The following is a 25,773-nucleotide window of genomic DNA, read 5'->3' as shown; positions in this document are numbered from 1 at the left end:
TGTCTTTTGTTGAGAACAGTCAAAATGTCTGTTTGTTATATGAGTTGTATGTATTTTTTTTCTCAATGTTATATGGTTTTTGGTAAAAGGGTTTTAAAAAAATCATTCTTATTTGTCTATTAAATTTACTGAATGAAACTTTGATTCTTTTTATGTTCATAAAAAGGTTATATTAGTTCAAAAGTCCTGACTTGTCTAATGTGAGTTTTTTTTTTCAAATCTGGTGTCTTGATCTGGTTGTGTAGTTTTATTGGTGATTTATGTTTGCTTATCATCTATATTGTTTTGCTCTTTATACTGGTCGTGATTTCATCACATAATAAATTTTTTGTCACTATTCTTGTATGATCTGTTGATGCTTGTTTTTTGTATGTCTCCTTATTTGGTCTAACAAGTATATAGATTAAAACAAGGGTCTAAATGTGGTTTAAATGACTAGACTTGAGTATTTTCTGATTAGAATTGAGTGGGCATGTAACAATCTTATCTTTATGCGTTGGAAATGTTCTAATCTTTCATAATCAAGTGACAAACGAGTGTTTTTTGAATAAGTATAAATTCATGTTAGTTTTTTTTGCTTGGTTTTGATTGATCAAAATATTAGAAGGTCTTTATTGCTCTAGGGTATTATTTGTTAGTATTATTTTATCCTTGAATGGCTTATATGTTTTTTGACATTTAGTATAATAACTAGGAGTCCGTTCCGTGGTGCTTGCTTTTTGCGATTGTCTTAGATGAGTTGTCAAAGTCGATTCAGGAGTCCGTTCCTTGGTGCTTGCTTTTTGCAGACGATATTGTGCTGATAGAAGAAAGTAAACAAAGCTTGAATGCGAGGTTGGAAGAATGGCGTGTAGCCTTAGAATGCAAAGGTTTGAGGATAAGTCGCTCAAAGACTGAGTACCTTTACTGTGATTTTAGCGGAGCAGGCGATGAACAAGACACTCAGATTACCATTGAGGGCCAGGTGGTTCCACAGGCAACTAAGTTCAAGTATTTAGGATCGTTTGTTCAGAGTAATGGAGAGATAGACAGCGACGTGGCTCACCGTATCCAGGTTGGATGGTGTAGGTGGAGAGCAGCCACGGGGGTATTGTGCGATAAGAGGTTCCCTGATAAATTAAAAGGGAAATTTTATAGGGTTGCAATTAGACCCTCTAGCGTATACGGAACAGATTGTTGGGCCATCAAGAAAATGCATGCTCGAAAGCTAGAGGTAGCGGAGATGAGGATGCTAAGATGGATGTGTGGGCATACTAGGTTGGACAAGATAAGAAATGAGGTTTTTAGGAAAAGACTAGGAGTCGCTAGTATTTCAGACAAGATAAGGGAGGGGAGATTGAGATGGTTTGGGCATGTCAGGAGGAGGCAGACGACAGACCCGAGTAGAATAGTTGAAACACTCACTGTAGATGGAAGGAGGAGTAGAGGCAGGACGAAAATGACTTGGGATGAGCGGACTAGGCAAGATTTGCTAGATTTGCACCTCTCTGAGGACATGGTCGAGGACAGAACTTCGTGGAGATGTAGGATTAAGGTTAAGGACTTTTAGGAGTGTGGCCTGGTTTTTGGTTTAGGTTCTCGTCTTATGAGTTTAATTTTTCAGTTTGTATAAGGTGTGATATAGCTTTTATAAGTTCTCACATAGTCCCGGTGTCGTAATTTTAAGAACACGTACTTATTCATTTATGTGTTTATTTTTATTCCTCCCTTTTTAGTAGTTGTGTGCTTATATAATGTCCCAGAAGCTTATGTCTTGGTTATGGTTTATAGAGCCGGGGGTCTCACTGGAAGCAGCATCTCTGTCCCTGAGATAGAGGTAAGGCTTGCCTACATCCTACCCTCCCCAGACCCTATCAATAGCTCCGCTATAGGTGGGATTATACTGGGTATGATTGTTGTTGTTGTTGTTGTTGTAGTATAATAACTAGGAATAAAGCGTTGTTGTGTTGATTACATGTCCTCACATCTTCTTTGAAACATGCATATTATGGATGGTTTCACACGGATTGTGTATACTTTATGGTATCATGTTATCTGATTCTTAATGTGTTGATGTGTGTGAATCTTTGTCTTGGATCATGTGATTTGATTATATTTTTAGACTGTCAAAGTGTCTTCTGCACATAGTCCGTATGCCTTATTTTTTTGTGTGTGGGATGGTTAGTCAATCCATGTGGGTTGAATGTTCTGTTAACATTGTTCTTGATGTCTGTCTGCCTAGCTATGAGATCTATATGTTAGGATCATTGTCTTGAATGTTGTTAAATGTCTTGTATTCGTAGTCTTGATGTCTGCTTGTCTATGATATTGTTTGTATGGTTAGTTTGAGCTGTATGGTTCAAGTTTAACCGATGGTATTGTCAAGATTATTCTGTATATGTGACAGCCTTGTATGTAATCTCGTGTGAGATGTTTTTGGTTGCAAATTATGTTATTTTGTGATTTTGTTTGGCTGTGTCTTATTGTCTTGTTATTTGTCTTGTATGTGAGATATTAAATCATGTGATTTTGTATTTCATTATTTGTTTAAGCTGAAATTGTTGTCTAATATAGAAGTGTGTACTTCTTGTTTATCAGTCTTGGTATGAATCTTGTGATTCAGTATTTCGTGAAAGGTTTGTTTTAAATCAAGTCAAATTAGACTTTAAGTTCTTTAAAAGTATAGTTTTTTGGACTTGGTTCAAATTCTTAAAAATCATGTGATTTTTAGTTTAAATGATATAACTATGCTATTGTTTGTGAATTGTGTGATTCATTGTTCAAATAGAATATGCTTTCTAGGTGTTTTATCACTTTTGGTTTGTATATGTTTGACTCGTGTGATTCTGTTTTGTGATTCACGTCTTGTGTAATTGTAAAGGTTTTTTTTTGGTAAAAAAAAACAAGTGAATCTTTATGTTCTTTTTAGGTTTCTTGACCAGGTATAGAGTTTAGATGTAGGTCTAAGATGTTAAGACATGTGACTTTATGTCCTGGCTAAGTATTTGATCCTTTAGAATGTAGAGTCAAAACCTATTGTTCAATTTGAAATTATAAAACTTGTCATATTTGAGTCTTTATTTCATCAGTTTATGAGTATGGTAAATGGTTATCATATCTTGTGATTCTTATTTTTAACAGGTCTATTATGCATTATGTGATAAGTTTTTCTCTTTTTCTCTTCAATACTGATAAAATGTTTCTTAGTGTCTCATTCATATGTCATATTGTATGTTTAAGTCATATCTTCTAATTTGAATAGATCTAATGTGATACGTTCTCGAGATTGTTTCTTGAATGTATGTGATGTTAGCCTTGTATGTTTTCTCTTATGTAAGAGATGTGTTTTTGGTTGTGTGTTTTTGCCAGAACCGTGTAGGCTGTCATTGTTGTCTGGTGTTCTTAGTCATAACAGTTTATCTGTTTTGTTGACTGTCTTTTGTTGAGAGTTCTTTGATTTGTTGTTGGTATTTGTGTTTTCTTCAAAGAATCTCCTGTCTTGTCTTGTAATTTGTCTGTATTCTTAGTATGTCTGAGTTAGGGTATTGGTTATAGTATTCCTGTTTTTTTGGTTTATTTCTCTAGTTTGTTGTGTATATGACTGTTACAGGTGGATCAGGTTGTATTTTTGTTTTGCATTTTTGAGAAAGGTTGCAACATGGTCTTACGTGTGAGCTTGTTTGGCTTGTTAATGTGTTAAAAGAGCTGCAAATAAGTTGTGAGTTACTTATTAAGTTGTTTTGTGATAGTAATGCAGCTATTTCTATAGCTGCAAACCCAGTTTTTCATGAAAGAACAAAGCATTTTGAGATAGACTTATATTTTCTAAGGGAAAAGATCTCTACAGGATTTATAAGAACTGAAAAGATTGACACTGAAGGTCAATTGGCTGATATCTTTACCAAAGGTTTAAGTGTTAATCTACCCAATTATTTCTGTGAAAAACTGGGAATGGTTGATTTGTTTAAACCAAATGGATGAAGGGGGGATGTTAAAATATTATAAGACATTGGTCATCCATTTGGGCTTGTATTGTATTACCGTTCACATGTTCTGGGCTCGGTTGTTGATCATTGGGCTTATATTGAGATTGGGCTTGTATTATTGATCTGTTTCTAGAAGTTGTTAGTTGTTACAAGTTGTTGCAACAGGTTAAATATCTGGAGGGTGTATTGTGTAACATATGAAGGGCCGCGATCATCATGCTCTTGAGTTTTGGACATAAGTGTAAATATGAAAGGGGACTGGTATAAGAGAGCTGTTGTCTGGACATCTTCATTATTAACCCTCCTTCAAATATTAAGCAGATCTTTCTCTTCTCTCTCAGTTCTCTATTCTGGTTTTTAGGGTTATTTATGCATCATTGTTGAAGATTGATTTGTAGTCTCTCTGTTGTATTTTACAAGAGACTAATCTTCTATTATAAGTGATCATCGGAGGGTGATCATCTTGTAGTTGTTTCATTCTTGATTACTGTATTATCTCTCATCTGTGAGAGTTTGCATTTCAGAGATTGATGATTACCAGTGGATGATTTTCACCTGTATCTCTGTATTTTTTGTATGTGATTGATTTAGATCTTACATAAGTAAGATCTAGAGTTTGGGGGTGTTTTTTGGTTTGGGTTAAATAATAAAGATTTTGTCACCGTTTTGTCGCTTCTCTTGTGTTTTGTGTTATTCTTTGTGATTCGTATCAAATATTCATATCATTTGACAGGGACCAAGTCTGTAATTTTCGCAAACTATAGGGACTAAGCAGTCATTTAACTCTATTAATAATAAACTTCTAAATTAACATTTGCTTTTAGAATTAGGAGTGTTTCGATCATGATTTTCATAACAGTCAAAGAGAGATATAATTAGAGAATATTAGTCAAAGAAAGATATAATTATAGAACATAAGAAAGGAGATGACTTGTGTTCACAATTATGATCATGACTATAATGACAAAAATGCCCTTAGTCTCCATTTAAATTGAATTATCCTCTACTTTCAGCCACACAATAACATCTATGTTACCTTTTTGGTGGCATCTTCCCATCATACAACAAAGGTACAACATAATAATATCCGTGCGTACTGCGTACCGCATTTGATTCGACACACCCACACGCTAAACAACAATACACTTTTTATATTCCACCTCCACTTTTGAAATAATGACCAAATAGGTCCCTAGGTATATAAAGCTACAAAATTGATCACAAAATATTACATTTTACTAGGTTAAACGTAGCAAAGAGGGGCACCCATCCAATCCATGAGTATCATAGTTCATAGTTATAACTGTGGTAAGTAATTATAAAAATCTTTTTTTACTACACAAACTCGTTATGGATAGGGGCAGATCTATTAAGAGCTAGGGGTGCTCGGGATACCCCCCTAACTCTTTTGGTAAAGTGCAAACTATCTCTAAATGTACGGAAAAAAAATATTTTCTTTAGGAATGTACTCTAAAAAAACATTTTTTATACCCCTGAATTTTTCTTCTAAATTCACCATTGGTTATGGGTCCATGTTAATGAATTTTTTTTTCTTTTTATATTTTATGTAAAGAATAGTAAAGATAATACACATATGTTACATAAAGTATACCAACAAAACACGTATAATACATATGTTATAACTTTACAAGTGAGTATGTGAATTATCAAGGTTATATACTTACAAACAGGTCATAATTAACGTAACATAGTATATGGTAAATTGAGATCATATCCGCAAGAAACAATTGATTAATGTTTCCGTTCTTAATTGATGAAGAACAATTTGGTTTTTAGTTTGAATTAACGATTGAATACTAAAACTAATTTTAGCTTTAAAGCGAATGGATTTTTAAAAGCGATATATGATGAAAAGAGTAAGCATTTTCAGTTTCAAGTTTATAATTACATGTTAGCTTGATAATTTTATATGCCGTATCAGGGCTCCTAATGATAACTAACAAACCAATCAAATTTATTGTAAGCTATTGTTGATTTGTTGAATGACGTGTTTCAACTTTCAATAGTCATAAGAAATACATTAAGTATGTTCTTTTTATTGAATGAAAGAACACATTATTTACCATATTTGATAGTACATCGAAGTTGTATGGATGTTGAATGACGTGTTTCAATAGGCATAAGAAATGCATTAAATATGTTTTTTTGAATGAAACAACACATTAATTCATGTAAGCTTTAAATGTGATTCGTGCCCAGTTGATTTCTTAATCTGTTCAACAAAACGCCCGAGTCTGATTAACTTTTTCTCCAAGTAAATCATACATTACGTCACTCTTTTCATTCATTAATAATAATAATGATCCAAACTTTATATTTGAAATAACCAATTTAAAAGTTAAAACAAATCTAGTGAGTTCTCCTAAACACACACAAATTCACAAACAAGATTAAACTCTTGTCATATAACCCTTACATTTTTTAAGACCTCATCAAAACAAATACATGATTCAAATAAAAAACTTTCACATCCATAACCAATTTGAGTGTCCTAACCATAAGTTTCATAAATGTCAGGGCCACATTTTGTCATATATTTATATTAAAAGGGTTGAATGACAAGTTGAGCAAAGAAAGGATGACTTCTTCAAGAATAAAGAGAGAAGTGCTTTCCCTTTGGCTTTCTTTCATTTGTTCCGTACCCCAATTCTGTGATTGTGACGCTAGCATCTCTCTCTCTCTCTCCCCCTCTCTCTCTATAGATACATCTGTATCTATATGTATATATTTTTATTTTTTTTTATATTATATATAGCTTGATTTAAATAGCATTTTCCAACCCTTTGATTGTTTCTTTTCTTGACTTTGCAAAAACACATTAATAACCAACCAAGGAAGGCCCCATCCACCATCATCATCACCACCACCACAACCACCGCCTACCGCCGGGCCCACCGAATCATCATCATCAACTCACCACTCACCATCACCAAAAGATCCGTATAATATACCTCCACCCCTTCTTTTCAATTTCAAAAAAAAAAAAAAAAATCATATCTTTTTATTCTTTTTCAAACACCCAATTCACAATTAATCCTAAACACCCAAAAATCAAATCTTTTTTTAATCTTTTTCATATACCCAATTCACATTTAATCCAAAACACCCAGAAATCAATCATCTTTGTTCTTGAATTTCTCTCACCCTGAATAAAAGATTCTTTCTTGGTGAGAGAATAAGCAGGTGGGGATGTGGGTTTGTTTTGATTTGATTTAATTTAATTACCCCAAAAAACATTTATTTATTTTTTAATTTTTAGGTCATAGATTCTCTCTGGAAGACATAGAATTATATACCCTTTTGGTAAGTTTTGATTTGATGGTTTGTTTTTGTTGTTTTTTTAGTGTTTTGGGGGCAAATAATTGTCTCTATCCATGACTGTTTCTTGATTTATTTATATAATATTTTGAGTGGATTGTTTGTTTATTTATTTATTTATAAGTTTGGGGTTAATCAGGCTTCTGGGGTAGGTGGAACTTGACTTTGTATGATCAAAATTCAAAAGTCTTCATCTTTATTTCAGATGGCATGATTTGATTTGATTCATCAAGAATTCAAGATCTGTTTATATCTCCAATTGATCAAAGGTACAATACCCAATCTGCTTTTGATTGTGTTCTTGAAGTTTTTTTAAAGATTTGTTGAAGAATTATTATGTAATTTGTCATTTAGGATTGCTTTGATATGGGGAATAATAATTGTATATATGGAGTCATCTTGTTCATAAAAGCTTGTTGCTTGTGATCGAATATTCGAATCGAAAACCGTCTTAGGGTAGGTTATTTTAGAGGGCAAGAATGGATGATGATGCTAATTCTTGGATTAGAAGAGCAAAGTTTTCTCATACAGTTTGTCATAGGTTAGATTCCGCAAGATTAGCCTCATATTTAACGGATGTTGAACCGATTCGATTCGCGGGTGTGAAGACCCGGCCTCCGAAAGCTCTTGGTGAGCCGAAACCGGTTCAAATCCAAACAAACCCCGTGACAAACAAGTCTAGAACCGTAACCCCGCCACCCAAAACGACGGTTCCCGACACCTTTAAGGAGGCACGGTCTAATACCAAACGGTTCTCGACTCCACATCCTCAAAGGGTAGAAAGCGAAAAAGGGTATAAAGGGAAGAAAACGTTTAATAGGAACATGACAGCGGTTGACATGAGGTCTCCGCAAAATGGTGCTGCGAGTCCTTTGAAACATTTTAATTCCATGAAGATTAGTAGTACTAAACGAAAGATGAAACGGGATTATTCTTGGTCAAAGTTGTTTGATAACGGCGGAGGGAAAGTTATTTCGGTTGAAATGGTTGACGATCATATGGTTGATCTTTCGAAGCTTTTTCTTGGTCATAGATTTGCTCATGGTGCAAATAGTCAACTTTACCATGGAATTTATAAGGATGAACCCGTAGCGGTTAAGATAATTCGGGTTCCTGATGATGACGAAAATGAAGAACTAGTAATTCGACTTGAGAATCAGTTTGCAAGAGAAGTTAATCTTTTGTCTCGTCTCCACCATCCAAATGTCATTAAGGTATGTATAATTATATATACATATGTCACATTTATTACAAAACCAATTTTTATGTTGAGAGCCGTGTGACGTAACCAACTTTTTTTTTTTTTTTTGTGGTGGTAGTTTGTAGCTGCTTGTAGACAACCTCGGGTTTTCTGTATTATCACCGAGTACCTTTCAGAAGGTTCATTAAGGGCGTACTTGCATAAGCTCGAGGATAATACGGGAAAAGAGAAGGAATATCTTCCGTTAGAAAAGCTTATCAAGATGGCTTTAGACATTGCTCGTGGAATGGAATACATCCATTCGCAGGGCGTTATTCACAGGGATCTGAAGCCTGAAAATATACTAATAAGTGAGGATTTCCAGCTTAAAATTGCCGATTTTGGCATCGGTTGTGAGGAGGCGTATTGCGATTTTTTGGCAGATGATCCTGGAACTTACCGTTGGATGGCTCCCGAGATGATTAAACGGAAATCCTACGGTCGGAAAGTTGATGTGTACGGATTTGGGCTCATTTTATGGGAGATGGTGGCCGGGACTATTCCATATAAAGATATGACTCCGATACAAGCTGCATTTGCCGTAGTTCATAAGGTATATCGTCTTCATTTGTCACATATATACATTGGTGTGCTAAACGGGTCGTGGGTTGGCGGGTTGAACACGGCACGAACCCGAAACACTGCATGAACCTGAAAATTGTGTCTGGCAGGTGAACCTGAACACGGCATGAGTATTCTCAGGTTGACACAACCACGACCCGTTTAACCCGATTTTTTTTTATGTTTTGCATAATTGCTCTAAATTACAATCTCTTATAATTTTTAAATGTTGCCGCAAAATAGCCAACCTTCAGTTATGACATAAAACACTATTTAGAAAATATAAACGGGTTACAAGGGTCAACCCGTGAACCCGCTTAGCTAAACGTGCTCGTGGGTTCGGCCCGAAGCTGGCCCTAAAGCATTTAGACTAAACCCAAACCTATGAATATCATATTAGGTTCGTGCGGTATCATAAATTCCCCCCCCCCCCCCCCCCCCCCCCAAATAAGCTCTTAAATTTTTTTACATTCGCGTTTTCAGAATCTACGACCGACTATTCCGGCTAACTGTCCTCCAGCAATGAGAGCATTAATCGAGCAATGTTGGTCATCACACCCGGAGAAAAGGCCCGAATTCTGGCAGGTGGTGAAGGTGTTAGAGGAGTTTGAAACATTAGTCGCTCGCGAAGGAAATTTGGATCTTTTACAATACCCGACATGTTTAGATCATAAGAAGGGGCTTCGTCACTGGATTCAAAAGCTCGGCCCTCATCATCATCAACACCATCATCAACAATCCAACCCGCCCATGCCTAAACCGAGGTTTTCATGAAACTTTTTGCAATGTAATTAAACCGCGGAGTGTTTGTTTTTGTCCTCTGTTATCGTTTTCTTATGTGAATGTTTAGTTTTTACCGGTACATTGATTGATGTGAATGATTGCTTACAGAAAACCCGAAACATATTGATTCGGTCATATTATAACGGTGAATATGATTCTGGAGATTGGATTATGGTATTTAGATTAGATTGGTGGTAAAATGTTTGATAACTTGCTGCTTGTTTGATTTGTTTCTTGAATTGTATGTGGTATGTTGTTAATGCGCAAGTAAATTAAACAAGTGATTGGATAAACTGAAAGCAAGTTGTCTGATTGTGATTCCATCAAAACGCGATAGCGTGGCAACTAACACTTTTTAATTACTTCACAACGCGTATTATTATATAAGACTATCCGTAATAGTTAATGATTTTTAAGGGACATTTTCTGCTACATCATCATAACGCTCCTTTTAAAAAATGTATAGTGGTTAATGGCAATGCCCTTTCAATTATTACTTTCATTTAGTTTTCTCTCAATTGGGCATTACGCTCCTTTTAAAAAATGTGTAGTGGTTAATGGCAATGCCCTTTCAATCATTACTTTCATTTAGTTTTCTCTCAATTGGGTATTAGACTGGAGGGTATGGAGAGCCTCATCCCCAAGGGGATGGACCGCCATGTCACCGTCACGTAAGCGGGGCTTGAAGGGGATGGACCTAGGGGGGTGGGGGATGAACCCCTTTATATATATATATATATATGTGTGTGTGTGTGTATGTATAAGTATATGTGAGAGACGGAGGCACGGCGAGTCCGGCTTGTGGGTGACGGATAGGACTAGCCGACCCTATGGGGGGAGGTGTGGGGGACCGGCGCCGGGCCAGGCCGGGCCTCAGCCGGCCCCCATACCCTATAACGCCCAGGGGCGGTGTTAGGAGCATTGTCAAGCCGCCCTTCACACCAGTATAATGCCCCATTACGCATGGACTAAAACCATCTCCAAATGACGTTTAAATTAACTTATAATTTAGGGATTAGAAACGTACTGGTATCGAATTGAAAGTACCGATTCTGAAATTCGTCAAAAATGGGTACCAATATCGAAAGTGTTCGGTACGGTATGGTATTCGAAGATAAAAGGTCAGTAAAATACAATGCCGTAGCGAACTGGTACCGAACCAAAGATACTGATCCCTGAAAACACTAAATAAAGGTACCTAAATTTGATCGATACGATACCAGTTCCGTTTCAATACCTGTTTTTTCAGGAATAGTACCAAATTGCTCATTTCTACTATAATATTAAAAGGTTTAAGAGATAAATAATTCTAAGAACTCTCCTTACCGATTTCATTATTAATATAACTAGTATTTAAGTCTCGTGCGTTGTTGCGAAATTATTAAATCAAACAAAAAGTAGACGTAAAAATGTTGAACTACACTTCTAAAAATTAAGTCGAAATAATAAAATACTCATCTAAAATGGAAAAACAAAAAAAATCTTAGCTCATTTAGTAATATTTTAAGTGAATAAAAGTAAACTTATTAATACTCTTAAGTAAAGAAATTAAATAAATACTAAAGGTTTTAAAAAGTATAAAAATTATGAGATATGATACTAATCATAAAGCACAATATACAATCAAAAAATCATCACTTAGTTTGAAAAGCAATAAAGCATAAACGAAATTCTTTTTGTGGTAATCTATATATATATATATAAATGAGATGTGATTTGGGCTAGGTGGCATTGGATTTGGGACATTTTTGTTGATGTGGCAACTTATATTTTTGAGTTTAGGAGGGAATTCTCAAATGCCTTCATCATTCACCATTTTAACAAAAAGAAAGGTCGGGATCCGTTTTTGTTTGGGTCATTCAATACCCGTGTTTTCGGATATATATAAAAGCCACGGAGACAACTTTCTCTCCTATTCCCCCTGTAAACCCTAACAGAAAACTTCACCGCCGGTTTCATCTGCTGCTTCATTCTTCTTCTTCACGATTACAAGATCCCCTTTCTAATGTTCATCCTTCTCATCTCAATTATTGGTATCATCACCTACCGACATCTTCACTTTTCTTTCTCATTCTCCCTCTCAAAATTCTTCTGCATATGCTTGATTTTAACAATTAATCAAACAAGATCAAAGGTAAGTCTACGAAATCAAAGCTACATCTGGTTTATTTATGTTATTCGATTACATAGAATGTTGATTTTATAAAGATTCATTCGAATGCTATTAACATCATCATTGTTCTTATTTTTTTTGTAGATCTGATCATAAAAGTTTTCAGGCATGTTTTTTATTTGTGTTGTTTATGTACTATATTTTTTAATCGAAGTTATTGATTGTTTATCATTTTTTTGATTTGCTATAATTTTTATACCAACTCTAATCGATTATTCTTGAAACCCTAACGTTGATTTAACATATATCTATTCATCTAAGAGTGACACGATTCGATTTAATTTTTACCCTAAATTGTTTTAGGGTTCTGAGTTTTTTTTTATTAATTTAGTTAAGTTTGTTTCAGAATAATCATCCCTGACTCGGTTTTTGGCGTTGGACGTTGGCGATGGTGGAAATCCTTTGTTTCAGTATTTGGTGATGATGGGGAGGACAGATTCGCCGCTGCCACCATTTTGTTGTTCCGTGTTCGTCTTCGAATCCTTTAGGGTTTCTGGACGACAGTTAACGATGGCGGCTCTGGTTTCAATTGGTATTGGTCTGTGGCTTGGTCACTTTGTGTTTCAATATGTTTGGTCACTTTGTTTTCAGTATCATGTCTAGATGCTCACTTTAATCTCTATAATTCTAAAGATCTAAAAAATGTAAAAGAATTCTAAAAAAATAAAAAGACCTAAAAGAATAACTGCACAATTCCATTAGATCTCTGATGTTTGCTGATGTTTGGATGCCGCTGAATAGATAGTTTATGCATTTACTTTTTCAACTTTCATGTTGCAAGCTTTCATGGCCTTTGGGATCACATCTGTGGTAGATATTGCATTATCATTCTAGCGCAGTTTGATCCGTATGAAACAAACAATGCTCATGAATCAGAAGTTGTTTGTCCACGTGAACTGGTAAGTTTAATTTGTATGAACTATTTGTTGGGAGTGGTATATAAACTAAATTTGTTATTGGCCCACTATTTGCATTTGTTTAGGGGTATAAGGTTACCACGATATCTCATAACCTCACTTTTCACAAACCCTACATACCATTTCCTAATCTGCTTCTTCATTTTTCAGAGATTCATCGTCGTTGGTATGTTATTATGACATTCCCTCTTTGTTTTCGTATTGCTAATCTGATACATCTTTGATTATTTTTTTCGATTTCGTCAACTATCTTACACATATTCAGATGAGATTGATTCATAAGGACGACAATGTTTTGATGTTTTCTTCATCTTCATGTAAATACGATCTGTTTCATGCTTCCAGATTTGAAGAGATCGATTTGTTTGCTGTTTACTAATGATTTACGGTGTGTTTTCTCATATCTAGGGTTTGTTTGTGCCCTTTCGTATCCACCTCCACCGAAACCCTAATCGACCAGAGAAATCGCCAAAAGTTCTTCACGATATGGTTAGTTTCTTCTCTCAATTTTGTTATTCAATCATTGAATCTGTTGTCAGCATCATGATTAGCATTCTCCCGTAATCACAACAAAGCACATGTACACCCCATCCCCTTTGTTTGTTATTCTTTAAAGGTTTTTGGGATGTTTAGGATTGGACAACTGTTAATGCTTCATTTTTTTGGTCATTTTTTTACATGAGTTCATCATCATGATTAGATGTATTGATCAGGAATAACAAATTTTCATCTATTTTTCTCATCCGATTTGGTTTAATTGCAGTTTGGTAGTCGTTTTCGAACAGGCCAGTAACATAACAAATTTTCATCTATTTTTCTCATCCGATTTGGTTTAATTGCAGTTTGGTAGTCGTTTTCGAACAGGCCAGTAACATTTTCCAATCGCTATTCTTGATTGCTTAGTTTCTTTACTATTTAATTTAATCTCACCTGTTCTTTAGAATTCAAGGATTTGTGATTTTTTAATGTGGATTTTTTATTATTGTAGATATCGCAGTACTCGGTTAAGGAGATTGTACAAATCTTTGAAGTTCACCAATAGGCGTGGAAACTAAACCACAAAATCCATTCCATCATCTACTGTTAGGATCATAATTATGGTTCTTTTAATTTTCTATTATTTGAGTTAATTGATCGTAGTTTTCTTAATCTTTAGGATTTGAAAATAAGACCGGCGAGTTTGAACGAAATACCTTCGGATTCGACTATGAAAGGTAATGAGTTCAATATTTGCAGATTTGTTGTTCTTACTCATTTCTGAATTCTACAGGTGTGGGCTTTGATGGTGGTAGGTGGTTGTTGCCTGGTTGAAGTGGAAGGGACCACTGACACAATATCGATATCAGGAAGAATATATGCTTATGGTGTTGTAATTGGTTTGCATTTTATATGAGTTCAGGATCTATTCATCTACAACTGGTAAAACTTATAAAACCGAACTGAACTCAACGCTGTCATTGCTACTACTGCTTCTCCGATGAAATCAGTTCTGGTTAATTCGTCGATATGCCAATTTTTGTCAGACACTAGCAAGCCTGTAACTATTGGCACATGGCACTCCTGGGGCTGCATAGGGTCAGTTTTTACGAAACATGTGATGTGTTGGTTTATTTTGGTTATTTACCGATTTATTCTGAATGGATGGGAAAATGGTTAAAAGGTATATACTTGGTTTGATGTTGAGGTTATCAAGTTGTCCCATAGTCTGGTAACGTGCGATACATTGGAGGTATTAAGGTTGTTTTTGCAACTTCTAATCCTCTGTTTCAAACATTTTGAATTTGTTTGGAATATTGATCAAGTAATGATAATATTATAAGAGTGTTTTGTATATGTTAGGAGATGGAATCCTCATAATTGATTATTGGCTGTTGTAATTATAGAGTTTTTGCTGAGGTTAAATTAGAACAGAAGATGAAGACAAAAAAGTAAGCTTTTACTAAAAATTTCCATGGCTGTTGTAATTATAGAGTTTTTGTTGAGGTTAAATTAGAACAGAAGATGAAGACAAAAAGGTAAGCTTTTACTAAAAATTTTCAGAAATCGGGTATAGGCGTGTGGCTGATCATCTTTGTAAAAAGGAGATGATGCGGTAAGAAACTCAATATTTAAGCTTTTACCTCATGTAACCAAGGTGATCGGGTCGCACAAATTATGTAAAGGGTCAATCCAAATTCTGGTTAAAATGGGTCGCGCAGATTATTGACACTTTGGGTGAATTTCGAGCTATTTGACATGATTATTTTTTAAGAAAATCAGTAAATTTTTCATCATAAGATTTTATGATTTTAGGGACCTTGGGTTTTAAAACAAAGTGCTAGAGCCACTCTGTTGGATAAGTTGATTAAAAACCAATTAGTTTTGATCTGTAAGCAGGGTCATTAGATCATGTAGCTTTAATATTTCAACTTCATCTTTTTAACTTTTTATTCTATATATTATTCAAACTTCATCACCTGAAAAGGAATTGTTGTAGGTATACATTTACGCTTTTTGACTTTTTAATCTATATATTATTCAAACTTCAAAGTCATATATGGTGTGACAAATTTTTAACATGTTTTATTTGCAGCTACACGTGTCATCCCGGACCCCAATCAAAGAAAAACTTCCGATCATCAATGACAATGTTGCTCTTAAACCTCACTGTGTTTCTCCTGATGTTGGTATGGATTTTCTTTCATACTATGTCTTTATTTTGCTTTTTAGGGTTTTTTTTGTTTATTAGATTGTTGGTATTTTGAGTTTTTTTTTTTTTGTTTATATTGTAGCTTTAGTGTTTTGATTAAACAAGGCCTTCTATAGTATTATTATGTGACATAGATAATTTAATTATTTCTTTTCTTAGGATATGTATGCTTCCGAAAGAAGAAAAGCGAAAATGCTCAACTTTTCCATTGCGTACGGGAAAATCCCCGTTGGTCTTGCACGTGATTGGAAGGTAAAAATTCTCCTGACATTAAGAACTAAACGATTAACGGTTAACAATTTGATGGATTTAAAGAAAAAATATTATTATTGTTTTAGTATTTATTTATTTTACGTTATTTGATTGCAGGTTTCGGTAAACGAAGCAAAAGAAACAGTTAAAAGATGGTATAACGGCAGAGAAGAAGTGCTCAGATGGCAAGAAGCCCGTAAAAAAGAAGCCCGGAGTATTGGATGTGTATATACACTGTTGGGCCGGGCCCGCACTTTCCCGTCCACAAAAAAACGCTACTCCGTCACATAGAGGCCACATTGAACGGGCCGCAATTAATACACCCGTTCAGGTTTGCTTCTATTACACTCCAACACCCCAAAAAAATGTTCTGATTGTGAGTGTTATGAACTCAGGGTAGCACTGCTGATGTGGCGATGTGTGCCATGCTGGAAACATCCAAAAACGCTCGGTTGCGAGAGCTTGGGTGGAAGCTGCTCTTACAGGTTTTCTTTTAAATCCCAAAGTTACGGTAATCGATGAATATACTATTTGCAGGCTAAATAAAGTTGGTATTCTGAACGCAGGTCCATGACGAAGTGATACTGGAAGGGCCCACAGAGTCGGCGGAGGTGGCAAAAGCGATAGTTGTTGACTGCATGTCGAAGCCTTTTGATGGCAAGAATATTCTCAAAGTCGGCCTATCGGTTGATGCGAAATTTGCCCAAAACTGGTACTCTGCGAGGAAATGGCACATTTGACTTTTGGTGGCTGCTAATTGGACTTTTGGAGATATTCTGAAGTTTTGATGTCAATGGTTGGTTTTGGTCCTGTAGAATAGTTGAGTTTGCAAAGATCCATGTGTTGTATATAGTTATTTTGGATTCTGGATGATGATATTGTGTAACTTGAAGGGTGGTAACTGTAAAAAGGATATTCAAGGCGTTTTCTTTTTTTCTTTTTCTTTTTCACGAACGGCTATAACACACCCTCTAATCGTTCTAAATCTACAATTTACGATCTAAAAACGAAAACCATTTTGGTCAGTCTAATGAATATTGGCGCAGGTTAGAAAAAGGGGGGGGGGGGGACCCCCCGAACTTTTTGCTCAGTAGTGTTATATATGTAGTTTTAGTATAGAAATTTTTGGGTATATACATTTCTACCTCCGATTCTATAGAAATTTTTGGGTATATACGTTTTCGACCCCTCCGTCGAAAATCTCAAGCTTCGCCAATGCTAATGAACCAACTCTTGGTTTTTAGCTGACGTTCTGTCTATTAGTTAAAGTTTGAATGAGTCTTACAAAAGTTACACCATTAATATTGGAAATTATTGCACTTTAAAAAAGCGATATGTACTTTTCTAATTTGATATTTAACTTAATATATATTTGTTAGGTAATAACTAATAATAAATTAGTATTTTACCCCGCATGTTGCGACAACATTAGTACAACACTGACACTTGGAATAGTTGTAAAAGAAGGAAAAAAAAGTAACTTTATTTAAGTTTAGGGACTGTGTGATAACTTTAATATTTTATCCCGCGCGTTGCAACAGTATCAGTACTGTACTGACACTCAGTATAGACATCAAAGAAGGAAAATCTAACTTGATTTAAGCTTAAGGGCTGTGTCGGAACTTTATTAAAGTAGATGATGTAAACGAAAATATAAAGTAAAATACAAAAAGGAAAAAAGGTCCTACACTCCTACATGACACCATGTGAGTGGATAAAGTGAATAGTGAGATACAACGGGTTGCTAATTAATATATACGAGTTTTGGGAACCCGTGCGTTGCAACGGACCTATAATTGTATACGTAATTTAGGTGCATCACATAGACCATCCGTGTAATTACTAATTAGTACGATGAAGATGTAACACTTCTCAAGTACAGAAAATTTATTAATCAACTTTTTAACTAATATAATACCCATTTAGATTTTTAAGAATCATAAAAAAAATCCAATATATATATCCTACTTTGTTGAATTGTTTTTTTATATAATTAGTAACGAAAATGTGAATACATTCACATTTTGTAAGCATATGCAGTACCAAAACTAAAATTCTCATCAATAATTCCATGCACAAAGTCTAATGCAGTATCACTAAACCATATGCATTTATTAAAGTCTAATATATCTCTGAGATCTCAATGAAGTTTGTCTAATATTACTTCTATATGTGCAGGTGGAGGGGTGGATGTTTGAAATGGATGTTTGAAATTCGAATAAACATGATGAATTTTATTATTTAATTTTCTATCTTTCTACTATTGCAATGCACTTATTGTTTGAAAAACTTGAAGAGGGTTGTAGATAACTGAAATTCGAATAAACATGAACACGGATGATAACTCGAATTTTCTGGTGCGTGTGTTTGTTCAATGATTATGTTTGAAATCTGAATTATAAATAGATGTACAGGATTGGTTGTTTCATCTAACCTATCCTCTGTGTCTTACTTGACTTATTAACTAACTGTTTATTCTTTTTTGATTCATGTGGACCCATGAGGTTATATTATACAAACAATATTTTCATATCTCCTATGACTAACTATAAACAAATACACCGACTCCAGTTGTTCCGTTATGCGCCTTTATAGTTTTGAGAGATCTAATGGAATTGTGCAGTTATTCTTTTAGGTCTTTTTTATTTTTTAGATTTTTTTTTATTTTTAGAATTCTTTTAGATTTTTTAGATCTTTAGAATTTTTTTATGTTTTTAGATTTTTTGAATTTTTTTGATTGTACATTTGATCAAAATATATTTATTCCTTATTAGATTAGTTAGTAATTATTTGATTGACGCAATTACCCTTATTATCTAATCAAGGGTTTCCATTTGGATGTATATAAAGAGAGATAAAGATCACACAATTACAATAACATCAAGAACTCATGGATTCGTTCATACTCTCTCTCTCTCAAACGTGTTCATCAAAAACCTTTGAAAGCATGTGTTTTTATTTTATTTAATAACAATTCGATTAATGCAAATTAAATTTTTCGATCCGCGAGTATTCGCGGGTGATAACCTAGTTGTTTTATATTAGAGGGCGAAAAGATGATACAGTCACATGTGGACAACTAAAATTCTCTAAAATTGAATAGTAAAATTCCTCACATCGAAATTTAAAATTTTTGTTAACTAGTTGATGTTCGGTCCGTATTGCGGGGCGATAGCCGAATAGTTTTCAATAAATTAAAAAACACTGCTATACTTTTGCTAGGGGAAAAAACTAAAACAAAAATAAGACCGTAATTTTGGGCTCAGGGCAAAACTGTAATTTTTCAGGACTAATGAGTGAGTGTTAGACAGCTCCTTTAGACGAAAAAAATTAAATCGAGTCAACCAATTAAAACAAAAAGCTTTTATAGTTTTGCTAGAAAAATTAAAACGATGGGGAAAACGTAACTTTGAACTGAGAGGGAAATCATAATTTTGTTTCAGGGATAAAATCGTAAATTAAATGGACCAATGGGGTTGAGGGCAAAATCGCAACTTGGCTGTGTGAGGAAAAAAACTAATGACAAAACTGTAAATTTAAACGGGGCAAAATCGTAATTTTGAAACGAGGGCAAAATTGAAATTTTTAGCTGGGAGCAAAAGCGTAAATTTATTTTTAAATGAGGGTAAAAACATAATTTTCAACAAATGGAAAAATCGTTATTATAAGGAACAAAGCCTAATGGCAAAACTGTAAATTTAAACGGGGCAAAATCGTAATGTTGAGCCGAGGGCAAAATTGAAAATTTTTAGCTAGGAGTAAAAGCGTAAATTTATCTTTAAGTGAGGGTAAAAGCATAATTTTGAATTGATGGTAAAACTGTAATTTTAAAACGGGATAAAATCGTAAATTTGTTGGGCCAATAGGGAAGTGCCATGCATTACTATATATAAACGGGACAAAATTGTAATTTGGGAAAAAAAATTGTGGGTGGTATGTGACCGCCCAACTCAACCAATCCAATTAAAATACTATTGCCGCCCATAGATTTTGTTATTGTAGATAATTAATATAGAGGAAATATATTATAAGCGGTAAATAATACAATACAAAACGTAACTAAAATAATAGGTTTAATATTTAAATTTCCTTTTTTAAGGCATGCCCAAGATCCCAGGTTAATATATGTTTCGAAAGCCCTAAGCTATGTTTATATTTTGGTTTTATTGTTGTGAAAATATAAATACTTCACACATTTTCTTTTTTCAAATACTTTAATGTAAACGTATATAAACCGAACTTCACCGTGTAATACAATAATATTAATAATTCATAACTAAATCTACGTTATATGTATTTTTATATTGATTTATTAGTTTTTAAATTTCAAATATATAGATATAGATAATTTTAAACATATAGATAATAAGCTTAAGTTAATAATCTTATCTTATAACTGATAAACATAAAATTATTTCGAATATATAGGAACATGACGGTGATTGAATATATATAGGTACTACGAGTCCTTTAACACATCAAAATTCCACAAAGGTTAGCAGTAAACGAAAGATGAAAAGGGATTATTATTGTTGGTCAAAGTTGTTTAATCATGGTGGAGGGAAAGTTCTTTCGGTTGAGATGGTTGATGACTATATGGTTGACCTTTCAAAGCTTTTTCTTGGTCATAGATTTGCTCATGGTGCAAATAGTCAACTTTACCATGGATCATATAAGGATGAACCTGTAGCGGTTAAGATAATTCAGGTTTCTGGTGATAACGAAAACAAAAAACTAGCAATTCGACTCGAAAATCAGTTTGCAAGTGAAGTAAATCTGTTGTCTCGTCTTCACCATCAAAATGTCATTAAGGTATGTAGTATGTACACTTATATATATACACATGAAAGTGTGAAATACAATATTGCTTAACGGACGAGCATACGGTGTGAAAGCACGTTGTAAAACTGAAAACCCTAATTACGCATGTTGAAAACCATAATATATACAGCGTGATTATGTTGTTTCAACATGCGTGATTATGATTTCACAACATGCGTAATTAGGGTTTTGAGTTTTATAGCGTGCGTAATTTCACAACGTATACTTGTATGTTAACCGGCCTTTATATATATATATATCACGTTTATTATGGGAGAGAACCGTGTAATGCATGTGGTCATTTGTACACTTTGCTTGACAACCAAATAATCATGTGCAAAAATTGTTTTATGAAAATATTAAAAAAAGGTGTTGTGACTTCAAGTCGTAGTAATCAAAAAATGTTTATCCAGACATCAGGTTGTGAGTTCCAGATTATCTAATTATAGTTATTCAATAACTTTTATTTAATATAATAAAAATATGAAATACATGATAAATATAACTGTATATAATAATTATAATAAAATAACTAAATTATTTATATTATGTATGTTTAAAGTTAGAGTAAATTACGTTTTTGGCCCCTGTGGTTATATCAGTTTTACTATATTAGCCCAAAATAAGATTTTTTAATATATGTGCCCCATGGTCTCTATAACTAACTATTTTGGCCCCTGAGTCTAACTCAACCCCAAACTCTGGTTAATTATTAGACACATGATATGCACTTGATGGGTATAATGGTAATTTATCACTTCTCCTTCTTCCTGATTTCTTTCTTTTTAACAATACAACTGCCTACTATACCTGCAACTAACTATCCTTTTTTTATTAACGACACATTCAAAATGTCGTTGACACTTCTAGCCACATTAAAAGGCAACTTCATATTTATGATCCTAAATCACAGCAACTTCCGTTTTATGATTTCGAATAACAACAACCAATCAACTCAGCTTTGAATATGATATGCAGAATTTTAACTCGACGAAACAAACAACAAACAACAATACTGATCTATACTGCTCTCAGTTTCGATTCAAATCTGGATTCCAAGACTCGTCGCAAATATACGCCTGTTATCTTCTTCGAAAACCTTCAACTAACAATCAACAATCAAGTACACAAAAATGTTTTTTAGATCTGAACAACAACCATGACTTAAAACAGATCTGGTATTTCGATTCAAATCTCAAACGGATCTGAATAAATCTCAAAGGGGAGGGGAAATTACCAATTTACCCACCATGTGCATGTCATGTGACTAATAATTAACCTAGGTTTGGGATTGAGTTAGACTCAGGGGCCAAAATAGTTAGTTATAGAGACCATGAGGGCACATATGTTAAAAAATCCTATTTTGGGCTAAAATAGTAAAACTGATATAAGCACAAGGGCCAAAAACGTAATTTACTCTTAAAGTTATAATAAACAAGCAAAAGGTAGATATATGAATCTTAGTAACACATCTCATTTATTTTTTTATATGTTGCAGTTTGAAGCTGCTTGTAGACAACCTCAGGTTTTCTGTATTATTACCGAGTACCTTTCAAAAGGTTCATTAAGGGCATACTTGAATAAGCTAGAGGATGATACAAGAAAAGAGAAAGAATATCTTCCAATAAGTAAGCTTATCAAGATGGCGTTAGACGTTGCTCGTGGAATGGAATACATTCATTCACAAGGCGTTGTTCACAGGGATCTGAAGCCCGAAAACATACTAATAAACGAGGATTTCCAGCTTAAGATTGCCGATTTTGGTATTAGTTGTGAGGAGGCGTACTGTGAGTTTTTGGCAGATGGTCTTGGAACTTACCGTTGGATGGCTCCCGAGGTGATTAAATGGAAATCCTACGGTCGGAAAGTTGATGTGTATGCGTTTGGGCTCATTTTATGGGAGATGGTGGCTGGGACTATCCCGTATAAAGATATGACTCCAGTTCAAGCTGCATTTGCTGTAGCTCATAAGGTACATCCCCTTCGTTTGTCAGATATATATACGGGTGCTAAACTGGTCGTGTTTGTGAGTTGGCGAGGCGAATCCGGCACATACTCAAAAGTTTTGACACACAAACAATTATATACTAATAAAATTTGAAGCGAATGAACAGTACATATATTAATTAAATATTGATTTAAGGAATATAAGAATATGGGGTATGGGGCGGAGGTTGTGACGTGGGTTGGGTATAAACGCCAAAGTCACCACCTCGGGTGGGCTTGGGTTTCGGCGTGGCCCCTTAGGCGGGGGTTTCAGCCCGGGCGTTGGGCGGGGCTATCAAGATGACATGGCGTGATCTCATTGGCCAAGACAAGTAGCCGTTTGGGCTAGCCGTTTGCCAACGACTATGTGTTTAAAAAAATCTATCAAATATTAGAATATGTGGTATGGGGCGGGGGTTGTGTCGTGGGTTGGGTACAAACGCCCAAGTCACCACCCCGGGTGAGCTTGGGCTTCGGCGTGGCCCCTTGGGCGGGGGTTTCAGCCCGGGCGTTGGGTGGGGCTATCAAAATGACATGGTTGGATCTCATTGGCCAAGACAAGTAGCCGTTTGGGCTAGCCGTTTGCCAACAGCTATGTGTTTAAAAAAAGATTTAGAAAATATTAGAATATGAGGTATGGGGTATGGGGCGGGGGTTGTGGCGTGGGTTGGGTACAAATGCCCAATTCACCGGCTATGTGTTTAAAAAAAAGATCTAGGAAATATTAGAATATGGGGTATGGGGCGGGGGTTGTGGCGTGGGTTGGGTACAAACGCCCAAGTCACCACCTCGGGTGGGCTTGGGTTTCCGCGTGGCCCCTTAGGCGGGGGTTTCAGCCCGGGCGTTGGGCGGGGCTATCAAGATGACATGACGTGATCTCATTGGCCAAGACAAGTAGCCGTTTGCCAACGGCTATGTGTTTAAAAAAAATCTAGGAAATATTAGAATATGTGGTATGGGGCGGAGGTTGTGTCGTGGGTTGGGTACAAACGCCCAAGTCACCACCCCGGGTGAGCTTCGGTTTCGGCGTGGCCCCTTGGGCGGTGGTTTCAGCCCGGGCGTTGGGCGGGGCTATCAAAATGACATGGTTGGATCTCATTGGCCAAGACAAGTAGCCGTTTGGGCTAGCCGTTTGCCAACAGCTATGTGTTTAAAAAAAGATTTAGGAAATATTAGAATATGAGGTATGGGGAATGGGGCGGGGGTTGTGGCGTGGGTTGGGTACAAATGCCCAATTCACCACCCCGGGTGGGTTGGGTTTCGGCGAGGCCCCTTGGGCGGGGGTTTCAGCCCGGGCGTTGAGCGGGGCTATCAAGATCACATTGCGGGATCTCATTGGCCAAGACAAGTAGCCGTTTAGGCTAGCTGTTGGCCAACGGCCATGTGTTTAAAAAAAAGATCTAGGAAATATTAGAATATGGGGGTTGTGGCGTGGGTTGGGTACAAACGCCCAAGTCACCACCCCAGGTGGGCTTGGGTTTCGGCGTGGCCCCTTAGGCGGGGGGTTTCAGCCCGAGCGTTGGGCGGGGCTAGCAAGATGACATGACGGGATCTCATTGGCCAAGACAAGTAGCCGTTTGTGCGAGCCGTTTGCCAACGGCTATGTGTTAAAAAAATCTAGGAAATATTAGAATATGGGGTATGGGGTTGGGGTTGTGTCGTGGGTTGGGTACAAACGCCCAAGTCACCACCCCGGGTGGGCTTGGGTTTCGGCGTGGCCCCTTGGGCGGGGGTTGTATTTGAGGGTAAAAATCGGTGAATACCGGTGCCGAACCGGTACCGAAAATACGTGACGTTTTAGTTTGAGTTACTTTTTGTTATTTGACATGTTTTGTCATTCTTATAGAACGATTTGGTGTAGCGCGCCGCAACGCGCGCGCATAGTAAACAACTAGTTTAACTTGATGTTTTTAATGTTTTGCATGTTAATGCTCTAAAATCATAAATTTTCTTTTAGTTTATAAATATTGACACAAAATAGCCCACCATTTTAAGTTATTACATAAAAAAACACTTTCAAAATATAAACGGGTTAGACGTGTCAACCAAACCCGACCACTTTAATTAGCCCCAACTTGTTTAGACAAAATTCAACTCGAACCTTGAAATGTAGTGTTGGGTTCCCCTAAATGCAAACAACTTAAGCAGATCTAAGCAACATCTCCAATGATCTATTATAGCTTTATATTATATACTCATCTATATATATATATTCGGTTTTCAGAATCTACGGCCATCTATTCCAGCTAACTGTCCTCCGGCAATGAGAGCATTAATCGAGCAATGTTGGTCATCACATCCCGAAAAAAGGCCCGAATTCTGGCAGGTGGTGAAGGTGTTAGAGGAGTTTGAGGCATTCATCGCTCGCGAGGGAAATTTGAATCTTTTACAACACTCGACATGTTTAGATCATAAAAAGGGGCTTCGTCACTGGATTCAGAAACTCGGGTGTCATCATCATCAACAATCCAAGTCACCCATTGTGTCCACTAATTAAAATGACTTGTTCTTAATCTAGTAGTTGTTTGCTGTATGAAGGCTGTCTTTGTACATACTCTTTAAGTATATTGATTGATGTTGTTTTACTGGACTTTTTGAGAAAGTGTAACTAGTTAATGAGCTTAATAGTCCGATTTAGTATGTGAAATATCTATGTACTAGTACTATTCTTCTCTTTTTTTTGAACGGCGGATTTTATTAAAAGGTGACGTCCTGATCCAGTGTTGGTTCTCTCACCTAACACCAATTTATTGCGGGAATAGTTCGCGTATAAAATAACGAAAAACAATTTTATTACGAATTACGATAAAAAATAAAAGAAAGCAGTAAATTACAATAATTTCGCAACCGAAAATAAATGAAATGCAAGAAAATTTGAAGAGCAGAAGCGACTTTGGCTAAGGATTTTGTTTGATACTGAAACAATAGGATCCTTGATCCTTCTCCCTCTTTAGGGTTTTCATTATATAGCAAACTATAATCCCATAATTTAGGGATACATACAATGAATATGGAAACAATAATAAATACAAGATAATCTATACAAA

The 25,773-nt window shown here is 35.5% G+C and overlaps 2 protein-coding genes and 1 long non-coding RNA gene across 29 annotated transcripts; all 3 read left to right on the top strand.

The window, feature by feature from the left end:
• The first annotated feature begins 6,749 nt into the window (after positions 1–6,749).
• LOC110885802 (serine/threonine/tyrosine-protein kinase HT1) lies at positions 6,750–10,069 on the top strand. 2 transcript variants are annotated; one of them, XM_022133512.2, is made up of 6 exons: positions 6,750–7,169; positions 7,246–7,289; positions 7,510–7,573; positions 7,659–8,518; positions 8,624–9,097; positions 9,589–10,069. In XM_022133512.2, the coding sequence occupies exons 4-6, from the start codon at positions 7,784–7,786 to the stop codon at positions 9,877–9,879; spliced, it is 1,500 nt and encodes a 499-aa protein (XP_021989204.1). In that variant the 5' UTR covers positions 6,750–7,169; positions 7,246–7,289; positions 7,510–7,573; positions 7,659–7,783; the 3' UTR covers positions 9,880–10,069. The 2 variants fall into 2 exon arrangements, with proteins under 2 accessions (XP_021989204.1, XP_035841173.1); XM_035985280.1 differs by having other exon boundaries at positions 6,750–7,289.
• A 1,701-nt stretch (positions 10,070–11,770) lies between these two features.
• LOC110885801 lies at positions 11,771–16,856 on the top strand. Of its 26 annotated transcripts, none has more exons than XR_004883881.1 (10): positions 11,774–12,022; positions 12,408–12,960; positions 13,044–13,144; positions 13,244–13,467; positions 13,967–14,192; positions 14,249–15,644; positions 15,827–15,919; positions 16,037–16,250; positions 16,315–16,404; positions 16,486–16,856. It is a non-coding gene; the product is annotated as an uncharacterized LOC110885801 (long non-coding RNA). The 26 variants fall into 26 exon arrangements; XR_004883883.1 differs by having other exon boundaries at positions 12,408–13,144; positions 13,244–13,295; positions 13,387–13,467; XR_004883887.1 differs by having other exon boundaries at positions 11,775–12,022; positions 12,408–12,593; positions 12,843–12,960; positions 13,044–13,467.
• Positions 16,857–19,389: 2,533 nt separating this feature from the next.
• LOC110882692 (serine/threonine/tyrosine-protein kinase HT1) lies at positions 19,390–25,259 on the top strand. The gene is made up of 4 exons (XM_022130651.2): positions 19,390–19,420; positions 20,376–20,731; positions 22,239–22,712; positions 24,951–25,259. Exons 1-4 carry the CDS (start codon positions 19,390–19,392, stop codon positions 25,221–25,223), a joined length of 1,134 nt encoding a protein of 377 aa, XP_021986343.1. The 3' UTR covers positions 25,224–25,259.
• The last annotated feature ends 514 nt before the right edge of the window (positions 25,260–25,773 follow it).

The sequence above is a fragment of the Helianthus annuus genome, chromosome 16, assembly GCF_002127325.2.
Source record: "Helianthus annuus cultivar XRQ/B chromosome 16, HanXRQr2.0-SUNRISE, whole genome shotgun sequence".
NCBI lineage: Eukaryota > Viridiplantae > Streptophyta > Magnoliopsida > Asterales > Asteraceae > Helianthus > Helianthus annuus.
The sequence above is the reverse complement of the archived record's forward strand: the minus strand, read 5'-3'. Positions and strand labels throughout refer to the sequence as shown.

Bases quoted from the DNA above. Each gene is read 5' to 3' on its own strand.
- LOC110885802 (XM_022133512.2), top strand. From the start codon at position 7,784: ATGGATGATGATGCTAATTCTTGGATTAGAAGAGCAAAGTTTTCTCAT. The intron at 8,519-8,623 runs GTATGTATAATT...TTGTGGTGGTAG, and splicing joins ACCATCCAAATGTCATTAAG to TTTGTAGCTGCTTGTAGACA. The intron at 9,098-9,588 runs GTATATCGTCTT...TCGCGTTTTCAG, and splicing joins CATTTGCCGTAGTTCATAAG to AATCTACGACCGACTATTCC.
- LOC110882692 (XM_022130651.2), top strand. From the start codon at position 19,390: ATGGGGTTGAGGGCAAAATCGCAACTTGGCT. The intron at 20,732-22,238 runs GTATGTAGTATG...TATATGTTGCAG, and splicing joins ACCATCAAAATGTCATTAAG to TTTGAAGCTGCTTGTAGACA. The intron at 22,713-24,950 runs GTACATCCCCTT...TTCGGTTTTCAG, and splicing joins CATTTGCTGTAGCTCATAAG to AATCTACGGCCATCTATTCC.